Genomic DNA, 14,224 nt, shown 5'->3' on the forward strand with positions numbered 1-14,224 from the left:
AGAGATATCAAAAAAGAGATATCAAAAAAGTACAAAAAAGAGCGAACAAACAACCAGCTCACATAACATTAAATATTATTATCAGAAACAGAGAAAATAATTTGTCATTAACTCTAACAATCCCCCCTTTTGCACTGACTTAACATTTCATTTTCAATAATTTTAAAGAAACTAAGAGTAGAATCAGGCAATAAAATGTTGTGCAAATTAACCTTAATTGCAACATCATTAGCAATATGATTTAAAATCTGTGAGAACTATAAGCTATTCCTAATAATTCAATTTATTCCTAATGTAAATAGCAGACAAAACTAATACTGCTTGTTTTTTAAGACAAGACTTAGCTTAAATTTATCAGGACTTTCACCTCCATTGGAGCAGCTGCAGAATGAAGGCCATTTTTAATTCATCTACTGAAATCGGAGTTCATCTTTTTCCATTTTCTCACGTAGCTCACAACTTTGCACAACTTTTACGTGAAGCTTTAGATCGGCTATTCTGTTTATTGATTGACATTCAAAATAGTTGATCTGTTTTAATAAACACCAGAATATTGTGGGGCAACAAAGAGATTTTCTATTCTATTCTATTCTATTCTATTCTATTCTATTCTATTCTATTCTATTCTATTCTATTCTAATCTAATATCACCAAGATTGAGAACATCATCTTAAAAGAAACCTCTGGGTTCCACGTTTTGCCTTTTGTGTGCTAAACCAAGCAGTCATCGTTCAAAATGTCCATCCTGAAGTATTTGCACCATCTATGCGAGGAAACCCTTGCTCCTAAAGATTTGCTTCTTATCAGGGTCTGCAGTGAGGCGAGTTTGTTTTGTTCTCCCAGTGTCAGCAGCAAGTTGGCCTTCTTAAGGTATCTGTGCTCAGAGTCTCATTGTATCCTCTGTATACATCTCTTTTATGACATATTCTGCTTTCCCAGAGGTAAAAGAGGTTAGCTCAAGCCTGTCAGTTCAGAACAGGGCAGACCAGATGTGGATGATGTTTATTTCTTCTCATTTTTGCATAAATTTGATCAGTTAAGTGCCATTACGATCGTCTCCACCAATCTTCAGTGTTTACTGTCTTCACTCTGGAACGATATTTTATTTTTCACAGCTACGAAGTAGACGCTAACTTTAACACTGTTAGCATGGCCACTATTTGGTGGCATCTTGTCTGATAATGTTTCTGTTTGTATCGAGAACCCAAAGCAGTGCCAGGTGAACATGTGCAAAAAGTAGCTCCTTTTAAAAAATATCTACTTTCTTGTTATTTCAGAATAGTGTCTCAGATATTAAGGTTTTTGAACCTAAAGATCTGATTCTCTTTTTTTAGATTTAACTTTTTTCAGTCAGAAAAACAACATGAAAGCCATCTGAACTCAGTAGGAAATATATCTAATAGGGTTTTGCAGCTTAAATCTATTTCTAAGCACTTTTGACCATTTGTTATTTTATCTAACCAGAATCACACAGAGTGTCACCAATTATCTATTTGTGAACAATTTCTTTTAGTGTTTGAATGCGGAAATCAGAGAGAGCCACCCTATCAGTTTGTATTGCTATAAGAAGCTGGAAACAAAACACTAAGCATCAGAAATCTTGAGTCAGAAAATATCAAAGCAGCTCAAATAAATAATGTTAATGTTATTTGACATTGAAATGAAACCCTTAAATTATAGTGAGCTTAGAGGGTTTTAAAGGTGTTATAAACAAAATCAACAGGATATGCTACATCCATAGCATACCGGCTGCCTTAAAGCAAATCCAGCTTGTTTTCTGCATCGCAACTAAAATGTCCAATAAAAAAATGAATAAAACGAAGACAATTCCCTGCAAGGCTAATTAAACGCAGTAAATAGCTTCAAGTTACTTAATCAGTCAAAGAAACATAAAGGCACCAAAAGTTGACAGTAAAAAAATGGAAGAGTTTACCTTGAGGAAAAATACTGAGGTTTTCATATCTCAAGATCTCTATTCTTCCAAAATATCTCCAAAAAATGGTTTAAGGTTTCAGTTTTTTGTGTTAAAGTAAAATAATAAACAAAACAGCAACACAAACATTAATCCTTTAATGCATTCATGTAATTCTGACTTGATAAAATTAAAAAATGTTTTTAAATAAAGTGTTCCTTACTGAGGATGCGTCTTGTAAAGGGTGCCGTCCACTCCCACAGTGATGGAGAGCTGATTCAGGTTGCGATTCTGTCGGATCTTGTCTACCAGAGCAGCTAGACCGGCGCCGCAGAGCTGAGCTGCACGGCGAGCGACGACGCTGCACACCTCCTTCACCAGAACGCTGTCGTCACACGTGGAGCCGGTGAGGCCCAGGTGCTGCAGGATGGAGCGGACCTGACGCATGGCCAGGCGGTCGCTGTGGGAGCAGGAACAGTCACACGTTCATGGACCAATAATGACCATATTTAGACATTCATTCATTTTAGCTCAATCACAACAGGACTCTGAAAACCATTTGTGAAAGAAATCAGACATTTTGAGGGTTTTTCACTGACTGATTAAGTTCTTAGCTAAAGAAGGATTAAAACTGTGAAATATTTTTAATAGCTAAACATTTCAGCTTTTCAAAAATAAAAATAGAATCACATGAAAGGAGGTTTGGTGCTGATTGATTTATTTTCAGAATCATACGGCACCATACATTCTTTATTTATTAAACACTTTATTAAAACAAAACTCATCAAAATGCTGTAGCTTTACATGTGACAATGACAGTAAACTTAAAATAAACTATTAAACACGGATAAGCTTAAATAAGCTAAAAAATACTTAAAATGAAATAAAAAAGGTTAAAATAAAAAAACAAAAAATAAAAGATTAGAGTCATTCAAACTGTCACTATGAGAAAGGCTGTAGAAATTAAATACAAGAGCTGGATATCGATACAAATTTGAAGAATCGATTCACTTCTGACTCTGACGATAAATTCTTTTCGATTTGATCTGATGTAGTCCATTCCTCAAACTGGATTGCTGGTTAAAAAAAAAATCCAAAATAGGAATATGTATTTTTGTAGCACAGCTCTACTAATACTATGGCCAACAGACTGCAGATCACAGCGGTGTTAAAATAAAGCAGAAACATGACTGAAAGTAAGAAATGTTAGAAAATACGTTAGAAGTTTCCCTGAATTTAGTGTTTTCTTTTTTCAAGTTCATGAATCCCAACCTCTCTATGACGGCCTGTAAAACTGTGTGTAAAGGATATTATTTTAATTCCATGCAATATGTTTTTTAAGGACAAACTTCAGCAGTTAAGATTGTACATTTGTTTTAAATAGTAGCAATAGAGTGATGGAGTGGTGGCCTAATAGTTGAGGCATAGAGCTTGGATTCCTGAAATTCGGAGTTTGATCCCCACTCCCAGGGTAAAATGCAGAGGTAAATTTCTCCAATGTGAGATCAATAAAGTTCATTTATAATTATAAAAGGCTCAGGCTCTGTGCCATACTGCTACAGCTTCCAGTTGCACAAATATTTCAGAAACAGTAGAGCTTTAGGTTAGCTAACAGATGCATAACCAACCAGTTGTTTGGAAAAATATTCATAAAACTTGATCTTTTCAAATTCGTCTCGTTACAACCAAAAAATGGAGGCTATTTTATTGGGTTTTTATGACCTACAAAAAGCAAAAAGTAAGTTTTTTTTGTTGTTTATTTCTTAATAAATACAGCTCTGAAAAGCTTAGTGCACATTTTTGTTATCACAAAGATCATCTCCACCAGTTTCAGACTCTTGCCAATCTAATGTCTGATCTTTCATTTAGTTTTATAAACCTACCCAAAACCTATTTATATTTTACTGTATTTTTTGTTCCTTGGTCTTCACAATACGTACATTTTGCGCTCTAAAAAAATGCTGCTAAGACTTGACAGAAGGTGCAGTCTGTAGCAGGTTTTTTATGGGAACTCCTGCTTCCTCCCACGGCCCTAAAACATCACAGTTCGCTTAATTGGCATCTCTCAATTGCCTTTAGGTGTGAGTACATTGCAGTGTGTTGCTCTGTGACAGACTGGCGACCTGTCCAGGGTGCATCCTGCCTTTTTGCTCTAAGTGGAAAAGATGGAGCTCAAAGAACAGCTGGAATCACGCTAGCTTATAGGAGTGAGCTCTAATCCACTGTACCTTTGGTTTTATTCAGTGGTATTAGAGTAACAGAGCAGAATACAAGGTTACATTTTAGACTTTTAGCTGTAAACGGTTTGGAATAGCCTCGGTTTCTTTTCCTTTTACCTCACACTGTTGTGCACAAGGTGCTAATTTACCACATGAAATAACAGATTAAAATGTTATAAATGTTTTAATGTCTTAGGACTAAATGCAGAAAATGTTGAGGGGTCATAAATCCTTTCCCAGTGTACTGTACTCAGTAAATGATCTCATCACAGGCAGGTTGTCAGTAATAATGACCCTGTTTTCCTACGTTAAGCTATTTAGAGGCTCTTTCCATCAGTGATGTTTAGGTGTCATAGCTTCTAGTAAGAGATTAAATATTTAAAATATATTTTTAAGAGTTATTATATCTTTATAGACACAATATGAAGTAAATCATTGATTTATTGCAGTAAACTGAAATTAAAATATATGCTGTTGGCATCAAAAACAAGATGTTGAAATTGCAGAGGGCTAAGATAGGATTTAACACCATTAGTGGGAAGGTTGGTCAGAAGGTGACAACTGCTGTTCCAATTACTGAAGAACAGATGAAAACTGAAATGAAAGGAGCTGCCCTCAGCTGAGCGCCGTGGAAGATCTCCTTCATAGGGTGAGGAGGAGATCCAGAAAGGTGAGTGACTGGCCAGCAGCTGCACAGAACCAGCTTATTAATGACAGCTGGGACTAGACTATGGGAGCGCCACTGAAAACATGGTACAGCATAACGCCATTAGAGCCTGATTCCCACAAGGTTTGCACATCTTAAAGCAGGCAAAAACAAGTTTATAAGCGCAGAAGAGATTTAAAAAGAAAGGTGCAAAGTGATCTATGTTTGCAATTCAGCAGATAGTGTGCGCTAACCAACATGCCGCTCATATTCTAGTGACCGAACTGTGCAATTTCATGGAGGATATGCAAATATAAGTATTTGCAAAGCAATCAACAAATACAACTTTCTCATGATATCTTAATTTTTGAAATTTTACTTCAGTTATTTTCATCATTTTATTAATTACTTTTGTTCGTAGCATTCCGGTACATTTTAATTATTTAGCATTATGATATTTTTCATTACATTTCTATCAACATCATCTCCAACTTTATGGTTTAGAAACTCATCTTTCGTTTACAATCACTTTTAACCGCCTGCAAAACAGGCAATCAGCTCATTTTAATGGGTGGAACCACCAACATTTGTATAGTTACACTTATTCCAAGACACATGCAATTCAACACTTATTAGGAATCTTTGAAGATCAGACCCTAAATGTTTGTAACTACCGGTTCGGTAAGAAAAGTGTGCAGGCTGGCCACAGAACAGAATGCAAACAGCTATAAGTGGTTTATGTCTAAAGCCGAACCTGCAGCCTTACATCCTGCCTACATTTCATTTATAAGTAATTTATATGCAATCTGAATCCTGGTTCTCAGGGGATACAGGCTTCATGTGATCTCAATCACACAAATCAAAACAATGGGAAACAGTATCAAACTGATAAATGATCAAACTTATTGTGTTACCAAGATCATGAATTGATGAAATATTTGTTTTTATTAAAACCACACTTGTTTTGTATGCTTTCTTTAAGGAGCAACTGAAAGAAAATCTCATGTTTTAACTTTGACACATGCCCACAGAGCTCAAAAGTGTGACAACATTGGTCACACCAGCAACAAAAAAATCTGTCAAGTGTGACTAAAACGTCAATCAAAGCAAAACACTCTAAAGTCCTCAGCGGCGCTTTTCCACCCACACGTGATCAGTCTCACATCACATCACTGATCCTCTGCTGGAAGAGATGCCCTTCAGAGCATTGGGCTGTACTGTAAAGTGTTTGAATCACCTATGATACTAATTTTGTAAATTTGTTAAACTTGACTATTCAAAAAAAGTATATATATTTTTTTATGTCTTTCTTAGGGAAAGAAATGGATTTAGCTCCTCTTAAAAAGTAAAAAGAAGCCTCATTTTAATCTTTTCACAAAAAATAAAAGGACAAAAACAAGCTTTTTGAAAAACACGAGGACACCATGTCATCTTTTAGCTGGTTCTATCCCTCTTTGGCTGAAATAACTTTTAAAGGGTATTCTTTGAATAAAGCACAAATACAACTTTTAACCAAAAAAGCACCAAATACAAACACAGGTTACAGTTTAAGTCAAAAAGAGTCTTTTTTTGCCCCTTAGATGAAGTTTTAACCTTCCATGTTTTTTTTTAAGCTCCTGTAAATATAAAATGAACAGTATAAAAGATTCACACACCTCAGTTAACAACAAGTTCAAGCCTTTTCAAGGACTTTCCATAATAAATTCCCTCAAACTGAAGGACCATGAGTGGAAGCGTTTACCTCGTTTACCTAGTGTCATCAGTAGCTACCATTAAATAAAATAAAATATTGGAATTCAGAGCCGATGTGATTATATATGTGCCATGTAAACATGCCAGTGAAGAAAATTCAGATTAGCAGGATCGAAATGAAAATGTAATCCACCTCAGAGGGGTGGTTTATGTCGATCGACGCATGTTCCTTCTGCCTGAATTGATTTATTTTTAATGATGTCATTTGTCTCCTTAATCCAGCCAAATTAAACTTATTTAAAGCAAGAAATGTTACATCACCTTAAAACAACTTATAATTCTTATCAATATACTGAAAGGTATTGTGTCACATCTAAAGAACTGCAACCTTATCTTTAGGTTTTAAGCTTAATTAAACTAAAAGTTATGTAAAAAGGGGATTTTTCATACTTTTGGAATATTATGTAAAAAGGCTCTCATATGACAGTTAATGCAGATCCTAAAAATACGCACTACTGATATGTTTAGATTCAATGAAATTCAATACAATTCTTCAATTAAAAACAAAAACATGCATTATATATTTATATTTATAAAATTATTAAATTACCATATTTGGTTCTTAAGAACCATATAGGCAGGTTTAAAAAGTCGGACCCCTATAAACCGTCTAAATACTTCTGGAACCTTGTCTGAGCTTATCAAGGGGTGTCAGGTCAGCTGCTGTAGTGAAAGCTTAGCATTAGTCTTGTCATTTTAACTATTTGTAGAAAAACATGTTTCTATTCCTGCTGTGGTGCTGCTTCATCTCTGCATGTGGTTGTTGTAACCTTTTACGCTCTCGTACTATTCTCAGGCAGGACTCAGAGATTTTGAACAAACCCTAAATAAAAAGGTTGCTCCCAAAGGTAACACTGTTAAAAGGTGGAACCTAAGAGCAACAGCAGAGCAGCAGTAGTAATAAACTAGATCCTCTTCTGTATTGTAGCTGTAGCTCCATGGTAGATCTGCAAGGTCTCAAATGCTTTTCTCTTCTTTTCACACAATTACCTTGACACAAGGGGCTGAGAGAAGGAAACAGAGACAGACTGTTTGTTTGGATAGCTCACCTTTCAATCTGTGACAGAAACTTGGTCTCAAAGATGCCCCGGGTCTTCAGCCGCTCTGACAGTTTGCCTCTGAACAGCAGACCCTTAGCGGTGAAATCCATTAGCACGTTCCTCACTATCTCTCCCAGGTACATGCCACTAATCATCTTCTCATACCTTAAAATAAAAAAAAGACACATTAACAGCAAAGTTTTCACACCTGCCAAACTGTACCATGTGCTGTCAGAGAGCTGTTCTTTAAGGACATATTTTCCCGCTGTCTGCAGAGTTTTTGGCGCACAGAAATGTCCTTTCCAGCTCATGTAGGATTACTGTCATGTAGGTTGTACTTATAAATATCTACACCAGCAGCGACTAAACAGTAAAGATTCACAATCTAAAATTATATAAAACTTTAATTATATAAACCTATATTAACTTTGGAACTGTTAGAAGAAATTACATGTGCAATACATTATTTGAAAGCTAACACCCTCAAAATTGGGTGAGTAGAACACAGACCAACCTGCATCAGTTCAAACATGACTCAAAGTTGTTGTTTTTTTATTCTCGGAAATGATAGGTCTTTTTTGAACAGCAGTAATAAAGACATTCTTGAAAAAAAGCAGGTTTTATTGTAATACATTTGTTCTACATCGTGTCAACCACACGTGCAGAAAATTTTAGACCTCTAGCTATAACAGTTCCAGAGCTGTGGGGCTTTGAACTTTTGGTGTCAGCTTGGAGCTGCGCGCAATGGCTCCACCTGCTGGTAAAACATTTATCCAGGGTTCCTACAGCATAAGGCAAGTTAAATTCAAGACTTTTTAAGACTTTTTCAGGCCACTTGAAATAAAAGTTTAAGACCAAATTCGCAAGAAACACAAGAAAAACCTGCTTGCGACAACTTAACCCAAAATTTTATTTTAACATAAACCACTGCACTAATGTTTCAAATTTTGAAAAGCTTCCCTTACAGGAAGAAACCTAAAAACACACAAAGGACAGATATATTTTAACAATTATTTAACTGAATTCACAAACTTTGTTTAAGCAGGGAACAAAACAAATCAGTTTTAAAGCCACAACATAACCAGTGCTAAGTCTTTTTTACAATTTTTTTTTGTATCGTTTTCTTAGTATATTTGGTTTGGTGAGTGGAGGCTGAGAAATAGATTTTGACGCTTTGTGTTTTGCGCTTCGCACTTGACTCCCCTGCCTTAATTCCCATCGTTACGAGCTTGAATGACTTCTTGCACAAAATACACCGTGCCTCATATATGTTCCCTAGTTTTAGCCATGGAGAAAACTCTTGGCTGGATAGACAATTTTCATTACATTTACACTTGCTCAGATTTTCCAGAAAAAAAGTAAATGGCGCATTTCCCAAATGTCCCGGCTGCAACAACGCTTTTATTGGTTCCGTTATCGGGACGGAACCAATAATGGCGAGCCGTTTTTTTTTTTTAAATAAAAAAAAAGTAAATTTGAATGTTTTATTTAGAATACAAAAATAAATCATATAAAAATAATCCTATTTATGATGTTTTAAAAATTAAGTCCTACAAAAGACTGATTTAAGACATTTTAATACCAATTAAGGCCTCCTTTTTTATTTATCTCTTGTTGTTTTGGTGGTGTGGATTATCATGTTTCTTGAGTCTTTGAATCCAAAGTATTTCTACATGTTCCTGTGTACTAAATGCTGCCTCTGCTCCTGCTGCTCCTTTCCTCTTTCTGACATATTTATGTGTCCTGATTTTTTCTTTTCAAACTACACCTGCATGTCACACATGAGAGGAGTCTTCAGCACAAAGCAGAGCAAACCAGATGACAGATAAACAGGATGGTTTAGCAGCCAATCCGACCTTGTGGCGTCGCCATTGTCTGCTCCGTTGTAAAGGGGGGAAAACACTCTAAGTGTTTGTCTGTAAGTCATGTAGCTGCCATTTTAGAGTTGAGGCTGTGCACCTTCCAGGGACTGGTCTTGACATAAAACTAGGATTCAACAAACTTTAGCAGATAAAATCTAAAACCGTTTAAGGTCTTTTAGGTCTATCAGGGTTCCATTTTAAACATTAAAAGAATTTTCAGAAACTGTATTTAACTTAGTTGCTTAAACAAGGTAAACTTGTTTAAGGTAAACTTGAGTTTTTTTTTTTTTTTACCAAAACTGTAAAAAGCATTTTTACTCATAGGTTAGCTAACCTCTAATCTGTACTTTAGTATGGTGTAAAACCTAAAAACAGCTATTGACGATACAGTTTAGCAAACCGGCTATAATTAATATTTCATAAGCCAATTTCTGTGAATTGCACAATTTCTTATTGTCAAGTTTGATTGTTAAAGGTGTATGAAAAACAAACTGTCAAACAGATGTTTAAGATGTCTGGATGCTTAAAATGAAGCTATAGTGAGCATTTAAACTTCTTTCTTCTTGAGTTTGTTCGTATTATTATATCATTAAGAAAACTTTGAACTAATTCGTCTGCATGATTTGATTGAATTATCTTGAGTTGACTTGTTGTGAAAGGGTGTCATATAAATGAAATTAATTCAATTGAAATGCAGATACCTCTGTTTCCCGGGGTGATTGGAGCATTCATCCACAGCACGGTCAAACTCTGTGCAAAAGTCATCCAGTTCACCATTTTCACCAAACGCTCCCCATTCTACATTGACACACATGCGGCCTTCGTTTCCCTCCACCGTCTCAATGTTGTGCATCTCCTCCATGTAGCAGGCGTTGGTTCCTGTGCCTGAGGCAAAGACAGAGGTATCAAAAAAATGCTAATGATGTTAGTATGTTGGTGAAAGCATTAAAGAAGATTCCTTCACAGTGAACACGTGTTATAATAACCAAGCAAGGTAGAACAGAAAACACTGACTTACCTACAATAAGGCCCAGCTCACATTGGGGGTCCTCATAGGCACAGGTCATCATGGTCCCCACTGTGTCATTTACCACCGCCACAAAGTTCAGGTCAAATTTCTAGATTTAGAAACACAACACCAAATTACAGATAGGAACAACTACAAAACCAATATAAGAAACCAAAAAAAAAAGGAAAAAAAAGTCTATTCACACATATGATCAATAGGGGGAGCGTGAAGAAGTATAACCCAAATTAAGCCAAAATATTTATGTGAAAAGCATAGGAGTTATTTAAATGGTCTTCATATAATGCAGTTTAGCACAGGACCTCTACAATCAGCAAAACAGGAGCTTATCATATATTTGACTTATAGATGAAATGTAGGCAGGATGTAAGTCTGCAGGTTCGGCTGCAGGTTCACCGTAAGGCATAAACCACATATAGCTGTTTGCAAGAGTCCCACATTTGATCTCATTGCAACCACAGCATAAGTTAGATTTTGTAATGCAACTCAACATGAAGTGGTAAATGTAATGTTTTAGTTTCTTTTTCTAAAATAAAATCTTCAGGCGCAATTACCCTGAAACCACTGAGTAAAATACAGCACAACCAGCTGTCTGTAGAAACAGCTAATTACTGATTTTTTTTTTTATTCTGGTGTTGTGAGACAGTCCAGTAGGTGTTTTGGAGAACATCAATGAGCAAAAAAAACCTCATGACTAAGGAGCAGTCATGATAAATCCAAACATTCAGTCACAACATTATGAAAATCGGTAGAAGGAAACTCTGAAAAACGCAGCAAAATGTGGTTCTAGAACATAAAGCATTGATGTTAGTTGTGTTAGTTTCTCACATGTAAAAGCCTCAAAATATATTGAAGTTTGTGTTTTTAACACAACATAATGTGAACTAATTTAAGAGCTAGGTAACTTTAGTATCCACATGGTAAAAGCAGGCAATTTGAAATGCTTAGAAAAAGCATGGCTGAAAAATGTCTTGAAGTAGTAACTGACAATGATGTGGTAACTCCAGCTTTTTTTTTGCCACCTTTCTTATTTGTTTATTGTCATCACACTGTCACAGAGTCCAGAGTAACCAAATTAACTCTGCATTTAAACGATCCCCCTGGGGAGCAGTGGGCTGCTATTGTGCAGCGCCAGGTGTGCGGTCTGAAGGATCTGGCTCAGAGACCCAGAGAGGCAGTGGGTTTCGAACTCACAACCTCAGGATTCCAAGTCCTATGCCGAATGAATAGACCCTAAGGACTTATCTTCTGCCTTTCTCTGCCACTCTTTTTTTTTTTTGAATCTCAACTTTTTTTTATTTTAAGGTTTAAATCATGGACTTTTTTCTGGGTATTTAGATTAAACAATGAAGAACCACAAAAATGATCTGTCATTGTATTAAACCAGGAATTAGATGGGGCCCATATTAGCCAGTACTCGAGTTGAGGGGGAATGAGGAAGAATGGCATCCTCCTTCAAAAATCTTACAAATCATTCGCCTCCTAAAATGACCATCCCCCCATACGATCCCCGGTGACATCTTACTGAATATGTAAAATTTCTACTATATATTAACAGTAATGGCAATAATATTGCCCTTTTAAAATTTGGTGGGCTGTGGGCTTACGAGTAGCCTGAGCTTCATAAATAAAATCAAAGAAGTGTCCTACCATGACTATGAACCTGTGGGACATTTGTCCCTAACTATATAGGGGCAGTGATAGGCATGCCAGTCAGGGACATGTAACAACCAAACCATGCATATTGCTTTAGGTTTATGGACTATGTTAATTAGGCAGCGATGATTCCAAAAAAATGAAATTAAATTCCACCATCCCCCTTCTTTTTTTTTTCTTTTTTTTTAACAACTAGACTACTGCACATAGCACCTCGAAAGAGTTTAACTGCTCATCGCTTTAACTCATAGGCAAGGATTCCTCTTTCCCTAACCTTCATACACTCACTCCTTTTTAAATTCTACACCAATCGACAAAATAAAACGTCTAAGCTTTCGGTTTCTGCCCTACTAATGCAGGTCGAAAATCTGGACTAAAGGTCGTTGGCTTCTTTCAATTAGAATTTCCGTTTCCCCTCTGTGCCTTCCTGCAGAAATCAAACTCGAAATCAAGCTGTGACCTCATCTGTATGAAAGCCTTAGGCAATGTTCGCCGAACATCCCACACACTGAATCTCTGCCTCCCATAAAGCACTCTGAAACTCTCGGAAGAGGTTAAAAAGGACTGCCAGAGTTAAAGTGACATCTTTGGAAAGAAGAGAATGCAAGCAGAAACCTGTGTCACAACATGAACACTTATATGCTTCTTTAAAGAATAAAAGTATACTGGAAGTTCTGTGACCACGGATACATTTCACATATAAGAAGAAATAAATTAATTGAACATTTAGCATAAGGCATTAAAGAATAAACAAGTAAGCCTCACATTGCCAAATAAGTGGTTAAAAAATGGCAGCAGCAACAAACAGAAGTCTTCTATTTATGTTCCCTCCTCGGGTTGGGATAAAGATAACTGTCCAAGTGGGGGAAAAAATGTTTATCGTTTCCACAAAATGTGGAGGAAAGCATGAATTTAATCACATTTTTTAGATTAATAAGACGAGGTAAATAAGCCTGGAGAAAACCCAATTGTCTTAAAGCTTGGATTAATAAACACTCATCCAAATGCCCCACCAATTATAACAACCTAACAGCATTAAGTCAAAATGCCAGCAGCTCTATTGTACCGTCTAATTAAACCACATCAGAGTGATATTAGTGCTGCCGGCGTGATGGGAATGAATGACCAGTAATGGCAAATAACTCTCACACTGTGGAGGTTAACTCGGAAAAAATGATTGAAATTACATTTCTGTCTATTAAGTTTATCAAGTTCAAGAAAATTGTGTAGAAATAATTTTACAACCATTTAAAAAGCGACTGTTTCAGATGCTGAAATGACTGATCTTAGTTCAGAACAGCAAACATTTAGAATACAACAGCAAATATTTGGATGTAATAAACTGTTGTACGAGCTGGGGGGAAAATCAGTCCAATAATAAAGTAAAATAAAGCTTTTATTTTTTTTCTCTACAGTCATGGTTGGAGTCCACCACTGCTGTTTCAGCTGGACTTGAATGAAGCAACAGGCTCTGCTACTCAGCGGCTGTTCCAAACGTTTCATTTCCCAATTCTCCCGAGTGGTGTCCGACTTTACACGAGTTAATAAAGTGAATGTGATTGGTCGATTATCAAGGGGGCGGGATTGTTGTGGCGGAAGGTTCGCATGCAAGTTTGAATGTGACTGGTTTCTGGGAAGCATCTTGCTAACCAGTTAGCTACATAGTGCTACTAGGTTCCCAATGGGAAATTCCATTGGGACCAAGTGGCACTAAATTGGTGACTTAGAAACGACACTGTCAAGGAACGCTATGGACAGCGGAAACATTAAGAGGAGGAGAGTTTTTTTGTCTGAGGTCATGGATGAGTCTCCTCCATCATACATGCGTATATTAGCGTATATTAGCTGCGACATATGAATCAAGAAGCTATGACTGAAAAAATGTAATTGACAGATGACCGCTGATATATGATTGGCTTAATTTAGGAGTACAAGCTGATGTATAACAAACTGTCCTGCATAAAATAACGGGAAAAAAACACAGATTTAAAGCTACAGTGTGTAATTTTCAGCGACATCTAACGTCCAGACTGCAGACCGCAGCAACATGAACATCTCCCCCCACCGCTTCTCCCCCCCAACAGTACGGCGAGCGTTACGGGACAAAATG

General features: G+C 36.5%; 1 protein-coding gene across 2 annotated transcripts in view; it reads right to left on the minus strand.

Moving 5' to 3' along the window:
* LOC107094661 (hexokinase-2-like) overlaps nucleotides 1-14,224 on the minus strand; it is a 59,232-nt gene that overhangs the window by 2,426 nt on the left and 42,582 nt on the right. For both annotated transcript variants that reach the window (XM_015390426.1, XM_015390427.1), the window contains 4 exons: nucleotides 10,450-10,549; nucleotides 10,133-10,316; nucleotides 7,579-7,734; nucleotides 2,136-2,372 (listed from right to left, as the gene is read on the minus strand). In XM_015390426.1, the coding sequence (XP_015245912.1) occupies nucleotides 2,136-2,372; nucleotides 7,579-7,734; nucleotides 10,133-10,316; nucleotides 10,450-10,549 (677 nt within the window). The remainder of the gene's footprint in view (nucleotides 1-2,135; nucleotides 2,373-7,578; nucleotides 7,735-10,132; nucleotides 10,317-10,449; nucleotides 10,550-14,224) is intronic.

The sequence above is a fragment of the Cyprinodon variegatus genome, unplaced genomic scaffold (assembly GCF_000732505.1).
Source record: "Cyprinodon variegatus isolate N-32 unplaced genomic scaffold, C_variegatus-1.0 Scaffold498, whole genome shotgun sequence".
Taxonomy (NCBI): Eukaryota; Metazoa; Chordata; class Actinopteri; order Cyprinodontiformes; family Cyprinodontidae; genus Cyprinodon; species Cyprinodon variegatus.